The sequence below is a fragment of the Ambystoma mexicanum genome, chromosome 1p, assembly GCF_040938575.1.
Source record: "Ambystoma mexicanum isolate Mex_15411 chromosome 1p, UKY_AmexF1_1, whole genome shotgun sequence".
In the NCBI taxonomy this organism is placed as follows: domain Eukaryota; kingdom Metazoa; phylum Chordata; class Amphibia; order Caudata; family Ambystomatidae; genus Ambystoma; species Ambystoma mexicanum.
In genome coordinates this window covers 335,513,919-335,537,636 of record NC_090921.1, presented here as the reverse complement: position 1 = coordinate 335,537,636, position 23,718 = coordinate 335,513,919, and the positions used below count along the sequence as shown (strand labels likewise).

General features: G+C 49.4%; 1 protein-coding gene across 3 annotated transcripts in view; it reads right to left on the bottom strand.

The window, feature by feature from the left end:
- Nucleotides 1-23,718, bottom strand: part of LOC138569820 (transducin-like enhancer protein 1) — a 654,895-nt gene that overhangs the window by 381,602 nt on the left and 249,575 nt on the right. For all 3 annotated transcript variants that reach the window (XM_069648175.1, XM_069648192.1, XM_069648183.1), the window contains exon 3: nt 6,173-6,312. In XM_069648175.1, the coding sequence (XP_069504276.1) occupies nt 6,173-6,312 (140 nt within the window). The remainder of the gene's footprint in view (nt 1-6,172; nt 6,313-23,718) is intronic.

Here is a 23,718-nt window from a genome sequence, read left to right as displayed (position 1 = left end):
TTCCTGTCGAAGGGCATGTCCAAAACCTTGGCTTGCACGTCTTGGCGGAAATCCGTCGCCTTGAGCCACCCCCGCCGTCGAAGGCAAACTTAGTTGCCCAACTAGCAGAAACCGGTGTCGGCAATGTCTGTGGCTACTGTTATGGCGTGGTCCATCGCCACCTCACCTTCCTGTAGGATCGCCTGGGCTTCTGCCCTCTTGTCATCCGGTAGGAAGTCCAACAGGGGGGGGCGATCTTGTACCACAACTCCCTGTCGTAGAGGGCCACAATAGCTAGGGCGTTGGCCGCCTTAATCGTCGTCGCCGACGAGATGACTCGTCCCATGGCGTCCAGCTTCTTTCCCTCGCCGTCTGGTGGGGAAGTAGAAGTTGAAGCCGACGCCCCCCTTGCTTTCTTCTTGGCTGCCGCCGAGACGACCGAATCCGGGGTCGGTTGTGCCCCAAGGCACAAGGGGGTGGCCTCGGGGACCCGGTACTTTTTCTTGTACCGGTCCCTCTTGGCAGGTGTCATGGACGGGTTCTTCAGAAGAACAAGTCCCTCGTTCCAGAGGTCATCCAGCAACGGCACCGCGAGTATAGTCTTCCCTTTGGCCTTGCTCCGTTGGTAGAGGAATCCTTCCTTTTGTTCTTCGATGCAGAGCTGGAAAAACTCGGATGCCCTGGCAATCATGGAATGGAAGGAGCCAATTTCGTCGGCGGGGAGGTGGTGGTGGGAGATCCGTGCCGTCGTCACCCACGTCGTCATCTGTCCCCGTCATGGCCGTATCTGTTCCCATGTCATCCCCAGGGATAAGGGAAGGAGACAACGGCTGAGAAGGCTGTGAGGGCTGGAAGGGGGGGGTGGATGAACTCTCCTCTTGTTTGGAGGGCTTCCCGACGGGCCCGGTTCCACTGGGTCGTCCATTGGGGGTAGGGGCAATCTCGTCCTTATCACCGTTGACAAGGTTTGGATTGCCATCAAAATGGCCACCAAGTTGTCTTGTGGTTCGGGTTGCGATGGGCGCGATTGTTGCTCCTCCTCCACCGAAGCCTCGCCAGCGTCACTTTCTTTGCCCCCCTCGTCGGGATTCCTCCCGTGGGACGGGGCCTCCCCAAACTTCCTGTTGAGGCCCTCCACGACTTCCACCAACTCCTCCTCGGAGGCTGTGTCCATGTCCGTAACGGCTAACGCCCAGTCCCCCTCTTTTTCCACCATAGTCTTCACTGGGGTCTTGTTGATGGGCTGAAAAGGATTCCCTGGCAGCCGAGGAGCCCGACCGTTCGGCGCTCCCGGTGCCCGCGGACTTGCAGTGCTTTGCCTGCTGTTGGGCCCCGTTGCCAGAGTGCCCTCACAGGATTTAGAAGACTGCTCGGACTTCTTCTCACCTGCTGGGCTCTTTCCTTCCAGCCAGCTGGCGAGACAGGTCCGACGATCCCTCATAGTCCGATCCGTCATGTACATGCAAAACGCACAGTCCTTCTCGACGTGCGTTTTGTCTCTGTGAAGGCAGTAGAGGCATCTCGAATGCTCGTCCTCCGTGAACACATTCTGTAATCCGCACCCAGGGCAGTTCCTAAACAGCTTGGATCCGGGTGTCGAGCTTCCTTTATCCGGGGCCATGTCCACGAGGTAGGCCTCAGAAACTTCTGGAATCCTCCGAGAAGCGTAACTCGACAAAAACTTCGCCTTTGAGGGGCGTAGAAAATTCCGAAACGGGTCCCCGTTGATCGGAAGTAGAAACGGTGGAGCTTGAGGCTCGATTGAATAAAAGGAGATAAATCTCTTGAAAAAAGTGCAAAACGCAGTAAAAGCTCGAGAGCTATAGCACGAGGACTCCCAACACTTGAACGTGCGTGAAAAATCTGAGGATGGCTGCCAGGGGTGGGGCTTAGGGAGAGGGCAGTCATTGGCGGGGGCAGTATGACCCAGAGACCAGTGATTGGTTACTACTAAGAAAGAGCTCAGAAATGAAGCGGATACTGATTTTTTTCTTTACCGAGGATTCCCAGCTTGACGGGGAACATTCATGAGCATGTGAATCCATGCCAGACCCCATGCTGGAGAACAGGCCTAGTTCAGTTCTTGCAACTATGGCTAACCTCTACCCCCATTGCCAGAGTCTCGATTCTTGCAAAGTATAGAGTATCCAGGTGGGACTGCTGCGCTGATGGCAGATCCGCTAGCATTGTGTAGCCAGGTTTTGGTCAAGCTCTTTCTCTATAATCATGTAGTGGATGTTAATTGTGTGGTTACTGAAGGACTTTGTGTTTAGGAGAGTCATTTAAGCGTGCAAGGTGTCATCGTTTGAGCTGATGGCAGCGCTGCACCATTTTGAATGTCAGGTAGGGGTTTTGATTCTGGGGCGTTTTCTGTATGAAATGTCATTTGGAGGCCTGCATAGTGGGAGACCATTATAGGTTCTTCAATTGTAGTTTGGGGGCTTGTCTGTATTGTAGCGGCAGGATATTCAGTCGTATTGCACCGATCCACTTTGGAATTTTTCCGTCGGTTAATAAGCGCAATCCGGTTTGCTCGAAGGGCCGCTCAGGAAAGGGGGTTTCTCCTTTTAGGAAGCCCATGATGGATTAGGTGGGCAAGTCCGCTAGACCGAAAAAGGCAAGTAAAGGCAAGAAGGATTTACCTGCAAAGCAAAAAGGACAGGCAGCCGAAAACACCAATGACGGCGAGGACCGGCGAAGACCGGCTTGGCCCAGAAGCATTGGCGCTTAAGTGCCTGACGTTTCTATGAGAGCCAAGCCTGGGAGTGTGGGATATGTAGTCCAAAAATCAATGTGGGCTTTCCTGTTTGAAAGCAGAGATCGTACTCCCAAATCAAGTACTTTCTCACAGTTCCGCAGCACGCACGGAGATAATGAACAATGCACCCAGTTGACTAAAGTGATACAGTGTAAGTATATATGTGCGAGAATCAGGCGGCTGCTTTAAAAAATTCACAGCCTGCGAGTGCAACAAATGCTAGGTCTTGGCAGATTAAAGATGTTATGCAAATGGCTAAACTAGTTAACAAATCGAATCTCAACTAAGTTCTAAACAATAACGCAAGCTAGGACAGTTGTTAAATAAACACAGAAGCAAAAACTGTCGGCGTTCAACCTTGCAAAACAATACTATCCTCTGGTGAACAAACCAATAACGCTACAATCTCAGCCGTCTCTCTCGCCTCTAGCTAGGTAAGTAAGTGTCTCGACCCAAGTTCCTTAAACAACACTGTGCAGCAGCTAAAAGATGAAACCAAAAGCAAGCATGCAGTATTCATCTCATTTTTAAAGCTGATCTTCCAAGGGTAGAGAGGGGCAGTCAAGGATTCGCATATACAAAGAAGTTATTGTCCTGGGTGTACAACCACTTTAAGACTTTTGCAATAGGTTTGTCGTTGTACTATCTAAAACATATGACTTGTTAAAAAAAAAAAAAATGTATTAGGCAGGGAGGCCAAGGGGTTGAGGTCGCCATAATTCATGCGTGACCACATGTTAAAACACAATCTCAGTGCACGATCATAATATTTCCTTCGTTTTGAAAGCCTGGGAATGTCACTTTTGCATAAAAACCAATTGCAAACTGAATGCTTGAAACGGTACTTTATCAATTAAGACCCAGAAATATTAAGGAGATAAAGGTCACAGGGGTGTTGAGATGGAAGGTTCAAGCAGCAGCTGCACAAAATTGTTCAATTATGAGTACCCATTTGATTCTACCATCAAATGCAAAGGAAAGGAAGAGTGATGAAGTGTTTCAAGTGTCCAGGTGGAAATCCACGCCATTATGGCCCTTGTACGTCAATGGAAGCGCCAATAAAGGCCAAAATAAAGAGAACATCGCCACTATTCTCCTTGGGGAAAAATTAACTGCATAATGCAATGCTTCCCATACGGTTATGTAATGTAAAGTGGTCTTGTATAGTATGTTTGCACCATTTTGGCATCCTCACTGCACGTGACCCTGCAGGGCGCACGCGCGAGCGCAAGGGAGTTAAATAACATGAATTTAGCTAGAAAGCAAAAGAGCACTGTAGCAAAAAGAAAGTGAACATTTTGCAATGCAAGGACAAGATTGAGTTGTGGGAAGTAGTGCAAAAAAGAGGTAGAAGGGCATGGAGATGTTTATTGAAGACCAGGGGTTTCTGTTCCTTCCTGAAGTGCATGCAGAAGAGCAGAGGCCAGTACTAAGTTACTCACAGTATAGATAGTCCCCAATTTCCTTTTCGCCCTACTCTTACGGCATTCTACCCTTCATGGAAAAGACAGAGGCAGGTTGCAGGTAAGCATAATTGAAGAAAAACCAGTGTGAAGGTGCATGTGTCTCATGCATGCACCTTTGCAAATGGTTCCATCCCCCACCACCAATCCTTATATAAGTGTGGCTAAAAAGGAGTAACATTTTAAAGAGGGTACAAGGGAGGGCGGTAAGGAGGACAGGGGACTATGGACTCCGTGTTCAGCATGGACTATGGACAGAAATAAACCGCCCCTTTCCTCATAGGAGAGTCTAAAGGACCCACAGAATGAGACTATGGATGAACGCAGCCCTACAGATAAAGGGTGCATCGGGTACTTGTACTCCCTAAAAATAGGCAAATACTCCCAAGAAATAAAAATGGATTGTAAAAACACTCCCCCAAAAAAAAAAATAGGAGATCGACAGGGTGGGCCTTGAGCCCCTGCTTCCACCCACATAGCTCCATGGATAGGTTTGGACGAGTAGTCCACATCGTACCACAGGAAGAAGCTACTAATCTTACTGCCTGATCGGAAGAAACACACATGTATCTTTTAATGTATGAGCAACTAGGTGCAAAGGAATACGTATTACAAAATTTGTTTTTCTGTAAAACATTTTTACTCACTCAAAATACTCACATTACGTTTGTACTCCCTAAAAAATCGTTTTACTCCCAACTTAAAAATAAAATCGGGAGTAAAATACTCCCACTTCAAAATCTTATCTGGATCACTGCATGAACCACTAGGCTGGCATCGGCTCTAGAGCGGTTATTGATGGAATGTTTAAAAAAACAAAAAGAAAAGGAACGTGGGCCATGTCCCAGGTAGAGCCCTTGCAAATGTCTTCTAGTGGTACATGTTCTGGCAGACTACCTTGAGGAGGTGAGATCTTCGTTAGGGGACTACACAATGTGCAACTGTTAACTTTGCGGAGGACGCCCCCAGCGAAAGCCTGCTGTACGTCACCAACCAACAAGCAGTCAGTAGAGCAATGGTCTTTCATATGCTGCAGCTAGAATGTGAGAACCCTGAAGACATCAAGTGTGCAAGGACATCAGCATCACAGACCGGATTCAGAAAGCAAACTGGAAGATGGCTTCAGGGAAAACAGACTACATTAGGCAAGAAGTTGGCAGTGCGGCTAAAACTGCCTTTTCTGTGTGGAAATGTTTTTTTTAAAAAGCTTTAGAAAACATGGCCTGTAGCTGAATGATCCAAGGCCACTGAAAGATTTTCAACAAGGTGTACTGGATATCTGCAGAAGCCATAGGTTAGAAGATTATGAACCAGGACCGAAACAATGACAGTACGGTTTCAAGCTGGACCATGTTCCCAGATTTGTCGGAAAAGCTACTGTAGGCCATTGAAGAGCGATGGCCAAGGAAGAAACCTCAGCCCACCTAAATGTATGCACTCAAGGCGGAAGTCAGTCTGCGGAAAGTAGGTCTGACAGAGGCCTAATTGAATACCGAAAGTGAGCTATTCGAATATAAAACTGCGAGTTGATGGTAGGGCAGGAAAACACTGGTGCCATGCTAAGGAAGAGAAGCGCAGTAGGTGCCAACTCAAGGTGAGGAGTCAAATAAAAGATGAACCTAAAGTGAGATGCAAGCAAGGTGCTTCTTTGTCTGGTGAAGTCTTCTAGAGTTACTGTATACCCTCAACAAACGGCCCAATTGCTTAATTGCAAAAGCTTTAGTGACTGGTGCAGCGTAGGGGGGGGGAGGGGTGGAGGGGAAGCGCACATTACACCGTCTCCGTGATCTAGCCACCATATTGCTCCTCCTGGTGCTGGAAGATCCACCTAGCGCCGCCAGCACCAGCCCAGCGTCTATACTTTTCCCAAGCAATATACAAAGACTAAGCAGTGCAAACAGCAACATTGGTTTACACTCTTCCTGCCGACCACCGAATGGCACGTAGAGCATGGGCCCGTTTCTGCACCCACCTGTGGTACTGGTTCTGCAGGAACTGGAACTCCTCCTTTATGCGCTCGAGCGTCTCCGGGTAGGTCAGCTTCAGGGACTGAGGGGTGCCAGAGGCTGCGCTGGCTGCCACAGCTGCTGCTGCAGAAGCCTGAAGGTGGCTCTAAAAGAAACAGAAATATCAGAACAATGTGACTGCTGTTACTGCTACAACCGACGCAATGACCCACAGAGAAACAGACTGCGTGATAAGATGCTGCCCTTAAACAGGCCAGTAGGGCTTTGACCATTGCCAGATACAGGAATGGCTATCACCCTGCACTACCTGCACTTCTGAGTCCTAAACCGGCCAGAAAATCTACATATGTCATTCTAGGCATGTCCTCCACTTCTGCACACATCCTTTCAAAGAGAGTAAAACCGCTACCCGCCCCCACACAAAACCTCTCTCCGTCAGACAGTCAAGTTGTGCCAGTCTGGCACGGAAGACGGGCAATCAGCCAAGCGAAGTCGGAAAAACAGCCTCTCCTGCCCACACTGCAATCTGGGATTGGCGCTCACGCATCCCGGTCAGAAGCAGAGAAAAGGGAAGCTGGCTCCGGGGAGACTTGTGACAGATTTGGAACAGGGCCCGGGCACCGCTGCCATCCTGACAGCAGGAAGACAAATGCAGCAGCGTCGCTGGCAGAATCCATCGCTCACTCCGTCCTGCACTGCCAGCAAGCAGCGGGAGCCTGGACTAGCCGTCCAAAAAGGGGCCAAGTACTCGCAGTGCCAAGCAGCCAAGCTGAGAAATGGAGGGTCAAGCACTGGCAGCGCAGCAAGGGCCACTTCACTGGTCAGAGGACAGATGCAAGGGCAAGCTATTGACAGGGAGTCCAGTCCGTTCTGTTGGCACAGAAAAATACCTGAGTGTGCATGGGGCCATTCTGTGGACAGGGAGTCCTTTCTTTGAAGGGGTGAGGGGCAGGGGGAGGTATCAGTAATACAAATGTGTTAAAAATGTACTGTGGCGAAGTGAAGGAGAATCGAGGAGTGATGGAAAAGGGATCATCAGTGATAGGAGGAAGGGCAGGGAGCATGCCTGCATAATACGGCAGTACAAGAAGGGCAAGGAGCATGCCCGGATAATAGGGCAGCACCAAAAAGGCAGAGCGCATGTCTAGATAATAGGGAGGTACAAATGCAAATTAAATAAATAAATCGGCTACCCCACATGCCATTTTTGACCACGTTTCTGTGCCAATGTCGACCATATTAAGGACTTCGGGAACCGTGCAGCTGGTCATTTTAAAGACATGTTAGTGGTGCAATATGCACCATTAGCATGAATGTTCGCGGGCACATGTGATGTGAGCTGTGAAACATGACCTATTGCACTGTGGAAGGGCACAGTTATTTTGGTGCCCCAGTCTATTTTTCCCAGTACGGTCCCGTCCGAGAGAACGTTCTGGTGACTGGGGAGCACAAGGTATTCAGTGAGACCATCCGGTGGCCGTGTCAGTGAGATGTGGAGGCTCGCAGTAATGTCATCCATTCTGTGTGTGATCACTCTGTGAAACAAGGTTACGACAGGAGGAGGGCAGGAATGCCTATCGCTGGCTAGTCTCTCAGTGATGCAAGAGAAAGCAGGGAGGGCTTTTGTGGACTGTCAGAGGCGTTCAATGACAGCAGCAGTGCAGTCCGATGGGTGGCCTCAGCTATTTCAGGATATCCGGAGTTCTCGGAGCAGCAGCGTAAACAATAAACAATTCTGCCCACACACATCATCCCATGTCCATCCCTTCCTAGCAAACATTTTCAAAATACTTAAAAAAGAATCGCAAAACCCTCGCAGGGTACAATCATTCTGATATGGGTTCTAACCAAATTGAACAGATCGTGAAAAGCAGTTCTATGTTAATACTTCCTAAAGATTATGGACTAAATGACAATCTCATTGGTCTGCAGGTGTCAAACCTCTATTTGGAACAAGTTACTTACCTGTAACTGTTCTCCAGCATGGGTCTGGCATGGATTCACATGCTCATGAATATTCCCGTTGTCGGGCTGGGAATCCTCGGTAAAGAAAAAAATCAGTATCAGTTTCGTTTCTGATCGGTCTTTCTTAGTAGTAACCAATCACTGATCTCTGGGTCATACTGCCCCCAGCCAATGACTGCCCGCTCCCTAAGCCCCGCCTCTGGCAGCCATCCTCAGATTTGGTAGCATGCTAAATGGCAGTATGACCAAGTGAAGAGTCGCAGAGGGGTATGTGGGAGGGTTCGCATGTGAATCCATGCCAGACCCATGCTGGAGAACAACAGACACAGGTAAGTAACTTGTTCCTTCTCCAGCATGGGGTCTGGCATGGATTCACATGCTCATGAATAAAAGAATACATAGCAGTATACACATGCACAACCACGGGAGGTGGCAACAGGCTCAACATTAAGCAATACAACCACTCAACATTAAGCATCTCTTACCGCTTCACCAGGCTCACCTTAAGCGAACAGGTTGCGCAGCAATGCTTGGCCGACCCTGGAATCCTCCCTCGAGTCCTGATCGACGCAGTAGAATCTTGTGAAGGTGTGCGTCGACCTCCACGTAGCAGCCCTGCAGATGTCCAGCAGGGGCACACCAGACAGGAACGCCGTGGTAGCAGCGATCGCTCTGGTCGAATGGGCTCTCAGACGGCTGGGCAGCAGTCGGTTTGCCAACCGGTGACAATGCATGATGCAGCCGGAGAGCCATCTGGAGATGGAAGTCTTCGAGAGAGCCTTCCCTTGATTCACAGACCCAAAGTTCACAAACAGTTGCGACGTCTTCCGAAAACTTTGTGCGGTCCACGTAGAACTTCAGCGCTCTTGCTACATCCAGCGAGTACAAAGTCCTTTCGGCCGGCGCCGAAGGCGACGGAAAGAAAACTGGTAACACCAAGGGCTCGTTGAGGTGGAAGTCCAACGGCACCTTGGGCATGAAGGAGGGGTGCGTCCTCAGCACCACCCTCGTGTCATGAAAAGTCAAGTATGGAGGCTTGCAAGCTAGGGCCTGAATCTCTCCCACTCGTCGTGCAGAGGTGATGGCCACGAGGAACGCTGTCTTCCATGACAGGCGCCGTCAAAGGCGCCGAATGCATAGGCTCGAATGGGGCCCCCCCATGAGCCTGGTCAGCACCACATTAAGCTCCCACGCCGGGGCAGGAGCCTTCACTGGCGGGAATGATCGGAATAGTCCCTTCATAAATTCCTTCACCAGGCGATGGGACCACAAGGACGCCCATCCCGTCGTCCTGGTATATCGGGAGATGGCAGCCAGATGAATTTTTATGGAGGCGTGAGCCAGTCCAGCCTTGGCTGGCGACAGCAGGTACGGCAGCAATTGAGGGGCCGTAATTCGCAGAGGGTTGATCTTCTGTGCACGGCACCAGACAGAGAACCTCTTCCATTTATGACCGTACACTTGAGAGTTGAGGACGCCCTGGCCTTTGCAAGAACCTCTCTGCAGTGAGCCGGGATATCGTACCCTCCAAACTCTAGTGCTGCAGGAACAAGGCCTGCAAGTTCAGCGACTGTGTGTTGTGGTGGAGAATGGCACCTCCTTCTCTGGAGAGAAGATCCGTGTCCGCCGGCAACCTGACTGGCGGGGACGTTGACAAGTCCAGAAGGTCTAGGAACCAGACCTGCCTCGGCCACGCCGGTGCGACGAGGATCATCCTGCACCTGGACTTCTTGAGCTGGTTGATGAGGCGGAGCAGCAACGGCAATGGAGGGAACGCGTATAGAAACAGGCCGGCCCAAGGGAAAGAGAAAGCATTGCCCATGCTCCTCGGCTGTGGGAACCTGCTGGCGAACCTCTGGCACTTGGAGTTCTTCGCTGTCGCGAACAGGTCGATCTGGGGTTTGCCCCATCGTTGGAAGAGTCGATCCACTTGATCCTGGCGCAGTTCCCACTCGTGGCACGAGCGCAGCTCCCTGCTGAGTGAGTCGGCAATGGTGTTTTTTATTCCTGCCAGGTTAAAAGGAACCAAAAACATCCCCTGGGCGACAGCCCAGTGCCACAGATCCTGGGCCTCCTTGGATAGGGCTGGGGATCTGGTGCCCCCCTGCTTCCGTATGTAGAACATTGTGGTGGTATTGTCGGTGAAGATCCTCACCACTTTGTCCTTGAGGGACGGGAGGAACGACCACAAGATGTTGATGTGAAGAGACCTCTGTTCCGGGAGCCAAAGGCCTCTTGCGTGGAGATCTCAGGTGTGGGCCCCCCAACCCTCCAGAGAGGCGTCCGTAGTCACCGTCTCCTGAAACGCCGGGGTTTGAAAGTCTGTGCCCTTCGTGAGGTGAGCCCAGGTGCCCCACCATAGGATCGCCCGACGGAACTCCTCGTCGAGGGGGATCCTGTCCTCTAAGCAGCCCCTCGCCTGAAACCAGCGGGCATCGAGGAACTCCTGTAGCGGACGCATCCGAAGTCTGCAAAAGGGCACAAGGTAGATGCACGAGGACATCATCCCGAGAAGGGACTTGATGGACCTCACCCTGGCCACGTCCGTGGCTAACAGGCGCTGCACCTTGCCCAGGATGGTCTTGGTCCTCTCCTCTGAAGGGGAGGCCAATTGCTCCACTGTATCGAGCTTCGCCCCCAAAAACAGTGCTACTTGCGATGGAACCAGGTGGGATTTGGGGTAGTTGATGGCGAACCCCAGCTCCGTGAGCAACCGGACGGTCCTCGCCGAATGATCGGCGGCGAGTTCCCTTGACCTTGCCCGGATTAGCCAGTCTTCCAGGTAAGGGTAGACGTGGATCCCCTGCAGGCGCAGCCGTGCCGCCACTGGTGCTAGGCACTTGGTGAAAACCCTGGGTGCCGACTTAAATCCGAACGGTAGGGCTCTGAATGGTAGTGGCGTCCCTGAACCACGAACCTGAGGAACTTCCTGTGCCTTTTTAGAATGGGGATGTGGAAGTAAGCATCCTCCAGGTCCAACGGAGATAGGAAGTCGCCTTCCTCCAGCTGTCCCAGCACGTGTTGGAGGGTGACCATCCTGAATTTCTGCGCCTTGATGTATTTGTTTAACCGACACAGGTCCAGGATGGGGCGCCTACCGCCCGTCTTCTTTCTGACGAGGAAGTACCTTGAGTACACTCCGGAGCCCCGGAGCCTCCTAGGGACGAGCTCGATGGCACCTTTCTTGAGCATCGCCCTTACTCCCAACAGCAGTTGAGGGACATGATTCTCCTTCCTGGCCATGGGAAGAATGCAAGGGCACTTTTTTAGGAATTCCAGGGAGTGCCCGTTGGCCAGGGTGTCCAACACCCAACGATCGGTGGAGATGGACTCCCACACTCTGATGAACTTCGTCAGGCGGCCTCCCACCGGGGTGCTTCGGTGGGGGCCCGACAACCCGGCCGGGTCAGTCTTGCTTGGAAGCGGCCTTGCCTCCTTGGCGACGACGGCGGGAACCCCCTTGCTTGCCGCAACCTCTGTAGGCCTCCTGGGAAGAGGAGCGGGCCGCCTGGCGGTAAGTGGAGGAGCCACCGCTGGATCCTTTGGAGGCACCCTGTCTGCCTCCGGGGCTCCGAAAGGGCCGTCACTGCTGAAGCACCCCAAGGGCCCGGGCCGTCTCCGAGTCGGTCTTGATGGCCTGTAGAGACTCATCCACAGCCTTACCAAAGAGGTTGTTGCCGTCGAATGGCATGTCCAACACTCTGGTCTGGACGTCCTGGCAAAAGTCTGTCGCCTTGAGCCATCCTCGTCGTCGGAGGCAAACTCTGTTGCCCAGTTTGCGAAATCCAGTATCGGCAATGTCCGTCGCCACCGTTATGGCGTGATCTGACGCCACCTCGCCCTCGTGCAGAATTTCTAGGGCCTCTGCCCTTTTGTCGTCAGGCAGGAAATCTAGCAGGGGAGCTATCTTGAACCAGAGCTCCCTGTCGTAGCAGGCCACGATCGCTAAGGCATTGGCCGCCTTAATCGTCGTCGCCGCCGACGAGATGACTCGTCGTCCCATAGAGTCCAACTTCTTGCCCTCGCTGTCTGGCGGGGAAGGGGAAGATGAAGCTGCCGCGCCCGCTGCCTTCTTCTTAGCCGCTGCCGAGACGACCGAGTCCGGCGTGGGCTGGGCCCTGAGGCACAAGGGGGTGGCATCAGGGACTCGGTACTTCTTCTCGTACCTGTCCCTCTTGGCGGGTGTCGTGGCAGGGTTCTTGCGGACAGCAAGCCCCTCGTCCCAGATATCGTCGAGTAAAAGCACTGCGAGGACTGTCTTCCTCTTAGCCTCTCGTCATTGGTACAGAAACCCCTCCTTTTTCTGTTCTTCAGGGCAGAGCTGGAAGAGCTCGGATGCCCTGGTTATCATGGCGTGGAAAGAGCCAACCTCGTCGGCTGGGGAGGCCCGTGGGGGTGTGGGGGGTGACGACGGGATGTCCGCTGTTTCATCGCCGCCATCATCGTCCGTCCCCGTATCCTCTCCCGGCGAGGGGGATGAGGGGTCCACCAGTCTCGCCGGCACGAAGGGCGGAGCGGGGTGGACTCTCCTCCGCTTGTTTTGGATTGCCAACAAATAGGCCGCCGAGCTATCCTGGGGCTCGGGCAATGGCTGCGACGGACGGGATGGCCGCTCCACTGGGCCTGTTCATCGTCGTCGTTGCTATCTTCGATCACGTCAGCTGGGACCGTCCCCTGGGATCGAACCTTCTCGAACCTCTCGTTGAGGTTTATGAACCTCTCATTGAGGCCTATGGACCTTTCGTTGAGGCCCTTCACGGTCTCCACCAGTTCCTCCTCAGAGGCTGATTCCGAGTCTGTAATGGCCGCCGGCCCCCCCCCCCGCTCTTTTCCAGCCGGGGGCTTCACCGGGGTCTTAGTGATGGGCTGGAAAGAGGATTCCCTCCGCGGCGGCAGGGATACTCTGGGCCCAGAGGCCATTTCCATTGGCATAGTCTCAGCCGGCTCCGCCAGGGTCGCAGCGACCACTTCGGTAGAGGCCTTAGCCAGGTGGATCAAAGCCCTCACCACCTTAGGTGCGTCCTGGGCCTTAGCCTTGGGGGGAGGGTCAGTGCCTCGCTCCCCCTTCAAGATCGACCAGGTCCGCTCCTTCTCGGACTTCCTCTTCCCCGAACCAGTGCGCTGGCTCGTGGTCGAACGTGCCGGGAAGTAACGCCCTGCTTGGCAACCGAAGAGCCCGACCTTTCGGTGCTCCCATAGCCCGCGGACTCGTGGTGCTTGGCCTTCTGTTGGGCCCCCGTTGCCGGGGCGCCCTCAAAGGACTTAGAAGCCCGCTCAGACTTCTTTTTCGCCTTCTCACTTGCTGTGCCCTTCTCCAGCCAGGTGGCGAGGCGGGAACGACAATCTTGTTTGGTCCATTCCGAAAGGTTCTTGCAGAACGCACAGTCCTTCTCCATGTGCGTCCTGTCCCCATGGAGGCAGTAGAGACATTGCAAATGCTCGTCCTCCTTGAAAACGTTATATAATCCGCATCCAGGGCAGTTCCTGAACAGCTTGGATCCGAGCGTCGAGCTCCCCTTGTCCTGGGCAATGTCCGTTGAGGTAGGCCGCAGATCTTCCGGAATCCTCCAAGAAGTGTAAACTCAACGAAAACTTCACCCTTGAGGGGCGTAGAAGAATTCCGAAATGGGTCCCCGTTATCGGAAGTAGAAACGGTGGAGCTTGAGGCTCGATTAAACCGAAAAAATGAGAAATTCTCCTGAAAAAGCGTGAAAACGCAGTAAAAAACTCGACAGCTAAACACGAGGACTCCCCAACACTTGAGCGTGCGGTAAAAATCTGAGGATGGCTGCCAGAAGCAGGGCTTAGGGAGAGGGCAGTCAATGGCTGGGGGCAGTATAACCCAGAGATCAGTGATTGGTTACTACTAAGCAAGATCAGAAACAAAACTGATACTGATTTTTTCTTTACCGAGGATTCCCAGCCTGACGACGGGGAATATTCACGAGCATGTGAATCCATGCCAGACCCCATGCTGGAGAAATAATATTTAGCAGCACAGTTACAACATGTGGCTAAGTCGCCGGAGAAGGAGATTCGCCATTTCTAAAGGAAAATAATGTTTGCTGAGTGTTCCTGCGAATTGCTGCTGTCCCTGGTGTGCAGTCTGTCCTCTATTGCCATCTGAGGGAGGAGCTGCTGGCAAAAAAGAAAACACTCAAAATGATCACTCCTACGCGGAGCGGAGCGTTTGCTGTGTGTTCGCAGATGGAGCCTGCTTCAGATCCCAGCCATCTACAGCAAACCAGTTTACAAGCACCACTGCTGAAAGAGTGACTTCCAGAAGCTGTGGACGATTCTTCCTCGTGTGATCAGGAGGTGGCGCACCCCCTTGCCTGACTGCAACACTCAGCCCCAAGTTTCAGCCCCCAAGGGGTCATACAAACTGAAGGACCCTCCCTGCCCCCCACCCCACTGCTTAATCCCTTAAAGTGTCTTGGCCACTGCTCCTGTAAATTCGGGGGGGGGGGGGGGCTGTGGGTGTATGCCTGGGGGCGGCCTCGAAACGAATTGTGTGCCTGCAAGTGTGGGGGAGGAAATTCTTACTTCGTACTTGCCTCCCTAAAAAAACAGTCGCCAAATTTGGTAGTTCCATCAAGCATCACGATGAGTAACCCCAAGAGCTGTTCAAATGATCTTGGCCCGATGCCGGGTATTAAGAAAAGATCTAAATCAGTGGAAGAAACCTTGAAATGGCATTTCAAACGCCCAGGAGGCGGGCCCCCTACAAAGCCAACTCCCTCGTCTGTGTCGGGCAAGAAGAATGATACTGGTGGTATGCTTGAGGGGTTGGGTGGGGGGGAATCCCAGATAAAGCCCTCCTACACTGTGGAAATGTCCAACCATACCCCCTTACTGGATCTCTCAAAACCCTCCCCGAAGGAGTTCAAGAGAGGATCTATCCCCCACTATCATCAGGGGGTGGGGGGATCCTTTATTCCTTTGCGACCCAGACATGCCAGACTTCCAATGCAGGGAACTTCAAAGGGATTTCCAAACCAAGAATTGTGATCCTGGCCAGGGCCAAACTTGCTACTAGACGGAACAAGTCCACTGAAGACTCAGAGTCCGACTCATCATCAGACGCTTCGAGTGTCCTGGAATCTAGGCTCTCCTCCCACAGAGCGTCCTGAAACAGTCTATCTACGAAACCCAAAATTATCTGCTAAAACATCGGAGGGGGCCAGTAGCTCCAATTGGCTGACTTTGCTGCAATCAACTATTCTCTCATCTGTTACTATCACGCTGAGCCCATACCTGAAGCTCTATGCAAACCTGAATAATAATTATAAGGACTTGACCACTTTGATTGCCTTAATGCACACGGAGATGTCACATGTGGAGGCTTTCATAACTGCCATTGAGGGAAAAATCTCCAGAGAAAAAGAGCTGGTAGGCGTGATCTTAAAGTCATTGATCGACCTAATCCAAGAAGCCCGGAAGGACAAGAAAATCTTCATAGAAGGGGTTCGGGACATTGTGCAGCGCTTACATTGTCCGGAAACCAAAAGTTAGACCCATGACACTCAGGTGGTACTGATTGCAACCCTGGCTCAAAATCCATCTACAAGCCGGGTGGATACTTTTGGAAACATGCCTCTGAGGGAGTGTGGGCACCAACTTAATCTGGAGAAGGTTTTTGCAACCACTTTAGAGAGACCGCCTCCAGGTATCCCTGACGGAGGTCCTGTACTCTTAATAAAGAAACGGGTACCATGTACAGAACAGTCAATCCCAGAATTTTCGGAAGAGGGTCACTTTTCAATTTCAAATCTACCAGAACAAGAGAGAAGAACAGGAGGAACCTACTGATGAAGAGAGATCATTGGATGGCCTGATGCAAGTATCTAGATCTCACAGTTTCCCAGGCCATGGACAAGACCATCATGCTCCCCATTTTTGATCAAAGCATTGTAACCCTTTCAACCACTACGGAGACACATAAAAAGAAAGACCTGCCAAAGACATCAGAAAAATATGCCACGATCAAAACAGGGGAAAGGTCCGGGTTCACAAGTTTTTAAAGAAATTTAAAATCTGTCCTGACCACTGCACTCCCCTGGCAGAGTAAACCCAATGGTAGGATACATTTATAAAAAGTCCTGCGCTAGTTCGGCAAATAATTGCAGCCACAAGCAGTAGCGCTGGAATATTATCAAGTTACGAAATTACAGATGAGGACATTCACACAGATGTGAATTCTGTAAATGTTGTAGTACTCCCTAAAGACAGATAATTCCCAGAAGCCTGTCGAAGTAACCGACAATAGACAAGTTAAGAGGAGAACCCGAGATAGCCTAGTCCTTTTCTTACCCTGGAGGAAAGGAGAGCCAGGGTCACTGGTGCAGCGCTCGCCGCCAGCAAGCTCCCTCTTGAGACAATGCAGAAGTTGATATATAATTCGAAGTTAGTTTCCATCATGCTGATAACACGAAGGAATCAAGATGAAATCCCAGGGGTTCAAATAAAACATCAAAGGACTCGCCAAAGAAAAACTGCATGGCAACGTAAAAACAGCAGCGTGTTGTGCTCCTCGGGTCAGTTGACTGAGCTGGAAAGAATTTTAAGAACGAATAACTGACTCATTTTAAAAATCAATATAACACTTTGTTCAACCATTCCCCGAAACTCAGGGTGATCGACACTGAGGATATAAAGATCGCTGGCTTTCTAAATGAGAAGGAAACTGATCGAGTGCAACTGTATATGAAAGCAAACTCCCGATCACATTACTTCTGGATTGTAGAGATGAACTGCGTGCCCTGGGTTTCGAGTTGCGTGACCCCGAGAATGCATCGGAACAAAGATGCAGGGGTGGCAGCCCTTTGGAAAAAAAGATATGAGTAGGTCATGATACCAGCGAACTCAGATCGGGATTCGGGTTTTCAGCTAACTTATCAACGGAAGGGTGACCGGGGGGGGGGGGGATTAACTGAGGGCAGCATGGATCAGACAACCCTTACTGGCCTTGTACCTGAATTATGTAGGGACGAGGAAGCCCCTCTAACACTGCCTGCAAGTCCCCTGAATGACGGTGGCTTGGGCACGTCACCTACCTTGATATTGTAAGTGAAGTATGTAAGGTCGCGGAAGCCCTTCTCCCCCACCCCCCGATACTTGAAACAATGTAATTTAAGAGTCCTGATAATGCTGAATGGCCAAGCCCTGGGTGATATCCCGGGGGACCCAGCTTGGCAAATGGCCTCAGCAGAGCAATCCTTGATTACTTCTTTGTTTTGAGTAATATGTGCTCTCACATACTGCAACTTAACTTCTCTCCCACTACTCACAGTGAACACGGTTTGATCATCTTAACCATAATGACAGGAAAGAGTAAGAAAAAAAAACAAGCTGGACTCATAAGGTGGTGGTAGAAGGGGGTTGCCATAGACAGATTGAAACCTGAAGAGATCCCACAACTGACTGAACTAAAACTGTGGGAGATGAGCAATGAACGAGGTGGAATAGGATTCCATCCTAGTATTATTTAGAGAAGAATCTGTTAAGAACGTCAGATCATTTTTTAAATCAGTACAGTACACTCTTATGATAAGGAGGTGGCGGAGCGGAAGCAAAAATTACGGACGGGTTAGAGGAATTCTCTGGGATTTTCCTCTCCTGAACAGATTCGAGTTGATCAAAAAGAGGAAACAAAAAACATAAAAATTGACTAATTTTGCACAAAATTAAAATGCACCAGAATGACTCAGAAAAAATGCAAGTCAGACTCAATCAAGTTTGGTCTTTGACAAAATCGATACCCACTTTCAAAGGCATGAAACAGGGCTGCCCGATGGCGCCAGCAATTTTCTAAATATTCGTAAAAGACTTGAAAGAAACTCTTAATAAGAGCCGGTCCTTCTCCCCGAGAAGGAACACCACAGAGGTGGGCAGGCTACTCTACGCTGATGACTTATGTTTTACTTGATTTTATGCCAATTGGTCTACAGCGAAAGCTCGATTTCTAACGGTACGTTTGTGTGAATGATCTAAAGATAAATGCAAAAGAAAATCATGATTTTGGATAATCGAAAAAGGAGGAAAAGAAAAACACAAAGTTGGACGTTGAAAGTAAATCAGATGAGTGCCACAGAGTGTAAAATACCTTGGAGTCATAATAAGTGCGAGCTCTTCTGACGCCTTATGGGTAGATCATTTAAAGACTAAAATAAAAAAATAAAAACCTACGGCACAAGCAATGGTGATTGGGCCCAAGTAGTGTTAGTTTGCTTGTTCCAATCTTCAGATTCTACAATCAGAAGTATGACCTGGCGCCGACGTATGATGCCGAGTCCGGTCTGGGTCTCCCTTGGGAGGGCCTAGAAGATCTCTTTTGGGAAAAGGTCTTGAGACTCCCTCTATGTGTGCCTATGCTTATAATTAGCATGGAGTGGGCCCCCTATCACTCTATGCAAGAGTGGTCTGCAACTCACTCCTATTTAGAAAGATAAACCTACCCACCCCAATTTGGAGTACTGTGGCAAAGCATCACGGAAGAAAAGACTCAGTTTTGGCTGTATGGGAGAACCAATGTCAAACGATTCTAGTAAACCTGGGAACGTCCACAGAAACACTGTCAAAACCCATCTTTGGTCTAAAAAAAAAAAAAGAAATAGAGTAAAGGGAGATAATTGGAGTGAAACTGAGGCACAAAGATCCAAGTCGAAAGGGCACACGCTTTCTGGATTTTTAACAACTGTCCTGGACGTATCTCTGCCGTACCTGAAGAAGTTCTAGTGTGAGTCAAAGAGACCTACTTCTTAGGCTTCAGTAAAGATCTTGTGCACAAGGGAAACTCTTCGTAGATATGGAAATTGAGAACTAGACGTATGCTGATGCCTATCTAAGACGGGCCAGGGAACCCTTAAACATTTATTCCCTTTTTGCCCAAAATTGAGAACTTTGAGAAGGCTTATCTTTTTTTGAACGAATGAAAGGACAATATGGGGTGGATGCAGAGTCTTAGTGGGAGGCTCTGTATGGTGGATCAAATACCAACTTACGAAGCCAGCTATATATATTTTTCTGCATCTCTCTCCTTGATTAGGCAAAGGACTTTGGCAATTTTTGTTGGTTACGATTTGTGTTCGCTACCTCATTCATTTTATGTAATTTTGTAAGTTTATTAATTAAACTGACACTTGTGTAGCACAGCTTGCAATTTATATTACCTGGTTTAATGAAGACACAGCTCACCCTGCTTTCCTCTTAAATCTAGGGCTTTCCCCACTTTCTTTTCTCTGTTCACAGCAATATCAAAGGCCATAAAGACTAAAGAGGGAAGCAGTAATCATTTCCTCCACTCTTAATAAGCCAAAGGCCTGTGTGGGAGTGCTAGCCCAAGAAAGTGTTTTTGGAAAGAATTGCCCAGCAAAAGTAATCTGGATGATACTTTTACTAAGCCAACTGTATTGTGTTTGGCGAAGATTAGTCATTTATTTATTTTTGCATTTGTTAAGCGCACCAAGCCCAAGGACATCAATTATATGTTAACTTTATTTTTATAAAGAGAGTCCTACAATTCCATTGGTAAACAGGTCAGTGGTTACATGATGCATAATTACAGTAGTTTTACTGTAAAACACTGCATTGTCTGCATGTTTTTAGTTTAGTGCATCCAAATATCAAGTGTCGACTACATTTCATTTTATAGGCGAAAGTGCACATTGAGGAGTGAACACTTGATTACGTACATGATCAGAAAACCAATTGCTTTTGATGGAAAACCTAGTTCTGTGACCTGCTGGTTGGCTACATCTCTGCAACTCTGGCTCAACCCACGAGCTGAGCCCATACACTAAGATTCTCTCTCCTCACCCTGTTGCTTTATACTAGCTAACCTGAAAGTGAGATAGATGCCCGCAAACTATATATCCATCTACTTTTCAGATTTCTCTGCCTGCTACGCCATCCACTCTACTTAGTCACTTTCTTTCTTCTTAATGAACACACAAAGCTAACTAGATGTTTGCACAAAGTAGTGTTCCATAGTTCCATTCAGGCTGTATTTCAACAGGCCACCTGCAATACCATACACTGCAGTTAGTCTCCAGAGCTCGCTTTGCTCTGCAATTAGGATTGTATTAGATATTAGTACCTGGGGGAGAAAGAAGGCCAAGAACGCAAGTGGAATCCGCATGCCAGCCCACTGCGCTTCTGCCCAGCCTTCACCCTGTGGTGCCCCAGGATGAGTCTCGACTGGAGTGCCTCACCTCGACCATCCTCACCAGAGTCCCCCAGCCAGCCATCCTGCTCTCACCTGCGCACCTCCAGGTCCTGAAAATATTAACTTCCAATCCTGGACATGTGTGCAATTTCCTTTTAAGGAAAACATGAATTGCACATAGCCAGGTTCCCTTAAACATAATAAAAAGCTCAGCATCTCAGATTGGTGCTCCGAGTGTGATGCTTTTGTAGGCAGGCATGGTCGAAATGCAGTGCTTGGGCCTACCTGGCTCAAGCCTGAGGGTCGTTACTGGCCCTGCATTCCTATTTAACACTATATTGAAAACCGTTGATAGCAATGGCAGACAAGGGCCAGCTTGTCCACCTGAAGAGGACAGTTACCCTGCCTGCTGCAACACCATACTACGTACTCCAGCTATGACATTCCTTTAACATTGTAAACCTTTTGATGTATGAAACCTCTGGACTTCTCCTTACATAGCAAATGATGGGGCAAGCATATATAGTACTACGGCGGCTGCTGCAGGCAGGCAGACATCGGTGCTGCTGGTCCCGCTTTGCTGAGACTAGAGCAGTCGGCTGGCAGTGGATGTTGCTTACGGCCATGGCTATGGTGGAGTGGTTGTCATGGGCCTTGCCTGCTCCCGGCAGCAGTGGATGTCGGGCTGTTGAGAGGAATTTCTGAAATTTGGCCTGGTGGACAGATTTTAGGAGGCCACCCTAGTTATAATGCACAGCCAAACCCAATCAAGGCAAGAATGGATAGTGGGATCAAGGCCAAGTCTCAGGAGAGGTGAGTGGGGTGAGGTGTCCACAATGAGTCCACAGAGTGAAACATACAATGACACAGACAGCAAGTACGAAAATATTCTATTGTAGGCCCATAAACACAAAAAATTTATCAAGCAGGTAATATCACACAACACTAAATATTCAACATATATACAGTTACAGTTGGTTAATACAATGCATAAAATCACCATTACACCTGAAAGGAAAAGTAAGTAGTTCTGCCATTAAATAACCAGTCCACAGGAATAGAAACCCTAACTTTAGGAGTCCAACCCTATGTTGAATGGAGCCTTGTGCCCAAAGATTCACAAAGTACATTTAGAAGATGGGAAAAAGTTAGGAAATGTTCCTGGGAGTGTGAAGAAGTCTTTAAAAAGGGATTTACAGTTAAGTAAAATACATTACCTAGCTTCTAGAGCAGCTTGTTCAACAAATGTTTAAAAAGCAAGTAAATGGAATATAAATCAGAGTTCTTCACAAACATTATAATGGAGGAGATAGGGACACTGGTAATTCAGTCACAAAACTTTATTGCGGCCAAGAGCCATAAAAGTATTTTCACACACATAGAAAAACAGCATGAACATTTCATTAAAAATTCATCAGTCTCTGAAAAGATTGAGTAACCCAAGTTCTGCTTGGGTAAATTCAGGTCAACAACTTCTCTTTTTAGGTCCAAAACATCCCACTGAGGCTTCAATGTACCATATGACGTAAAGGTCTGGACCAATAGGTATTGGTTAATAGTCCTTTCCCGGTGGAACATCCTTGGCTCCCATTAGCACGGGCTGCAGGTGTGGACTTCCGAAAGGATAATCACTCAGTTTAATCACTATTTGCCGGTGGGTTATATCTTTGATTAAAATTCAATATGTCCTCGGCCAAGGCTGAATCCCCTTGGACTATTCTAATGGAGTCATGTGTAGTTCCCCCTTGCAGTCAAATTCTGTTACAGCCTACAATTGTTTTCCCAGGACACAGACACTCCCCTCACCGCCGAAAGCCAGTGTAAATATTTATTAAGGAGTGCATCTCTGGATTCGTAACGATTTGTAGCTAATTTCGGGACCCCACGTAATAGAGTGCCCCCGCTGACGTAGGTAAAAATGATCTTCTGGTTGAGGAAAATAAAGCAGGTAATGCACAGGTCAATCTGCTTTTGGTCCTGTCAGTAGAGCTAATTAACTTAAAAGGACCAGCTTTCTTTAAGTCTAGGAGCTGCCTTTGGCAGAAGAGAAACAGTCTTGAATTTCCCGGCTATGGTCATCCACTTAAATCTGATCTGTGCCGGATCCCAGTAACTTCATGAAGGGGCATGGGAATGGCACTTGTTTCAATTCCTCTTGTGGGTCCCTTCATAGTTTGAGACAGCACTACTATAAGGAAATACTTCTCCATATTCCGCTGTCTTATCAAGAAACTCTTTACACCCCTCTTGGCAATAGATTGGGTCCCCCTTGGTCACTCCTTTCCCAATTGTGTTGAATAAAGGCAGAAATATTTATTGACAGCAGTTCGGCTAATCCAATGTTATGTTGGCACTCTTTTAGCTCTGGCTACCCTCACCAGGCTGCTTGCATGTACATTGTTTTGCTGTTTCACATGGAGAAGCTAATCCACCGAGGTCTGCTGCCCTAAGAGGACCCCTATCCAACAGGTCACCACTGGCTACCCCAGTATGCCTGGCTGGCATCTCCTCATCCTCATTCCCCAGGTTTCCAGAAAAACAATTAACGCCTGACAGCGACCCACTTCAGACTCTTGTGGGCAAAAAACGGAGCACCAAATGCACCCAATAACTGGTGGATTTCACTGATAAGTGAATGGACCTCTCCTGAAGGTCCCGAGTAATACTGTGCTCTCTGAGATACTAGGTGGGCAATAACGGTACAGACTATAATTTCCTTTTAACTGAGCGTTTTCCATGATGCCATAGGCGGGGGAGCGGGTACAGGTGCAGAATCGCACATTGCCAGCTGGTCAGAAAGTGATATGATAAATAAACAATCCGAAAGTAAAAAAATAAAAAAAAGTGAATAGGCGCTTTTGCAAATTGCCACATTCGAGGCCAAGGGCATATATCGATTAGTCACAGTGATCAACTCCACCTCGGGTCACACCATACCTGGTATTTTCAAGTGGTTTCAAAACGACTGCAATCTCATGTTATCAAACGAGCTTCTAGCCGTCACTGGAGGTAGGTTTTCCAGCCTTTGGATGCAGTAGAAGATGCCCAGAAGCTGAGGGTGCAAGGAAGCTTCCAGTCAGCTCTAAGACCTGAGTGCAACACTTTCCAGCAAAGAAACGCAGCAGGCACCAGTGCAGGACTCTTCAGGACAATGTACCAGACGGGGTAAGGCCAACTCAGCGACAGTCATTGCACACAGGGACAGCAGGCGTCTCACCTGAAAGACAAAGGAAGCCATCCAGAACAAGAGCAATCAACGCTTTGAAGCTGAAACTTGGCTGGAAGGAGACTTGTAGGACTAGCTGGAGACCATGAACATTTTTCTGTCACGGTAGCCCAAAATCAAGCAAGTCAGCCCACCAGGGGTGGTCCAGGAACAGTAAAGAATGCTCTAGGCTGCAGGATTGTGAGAAGGCGTTG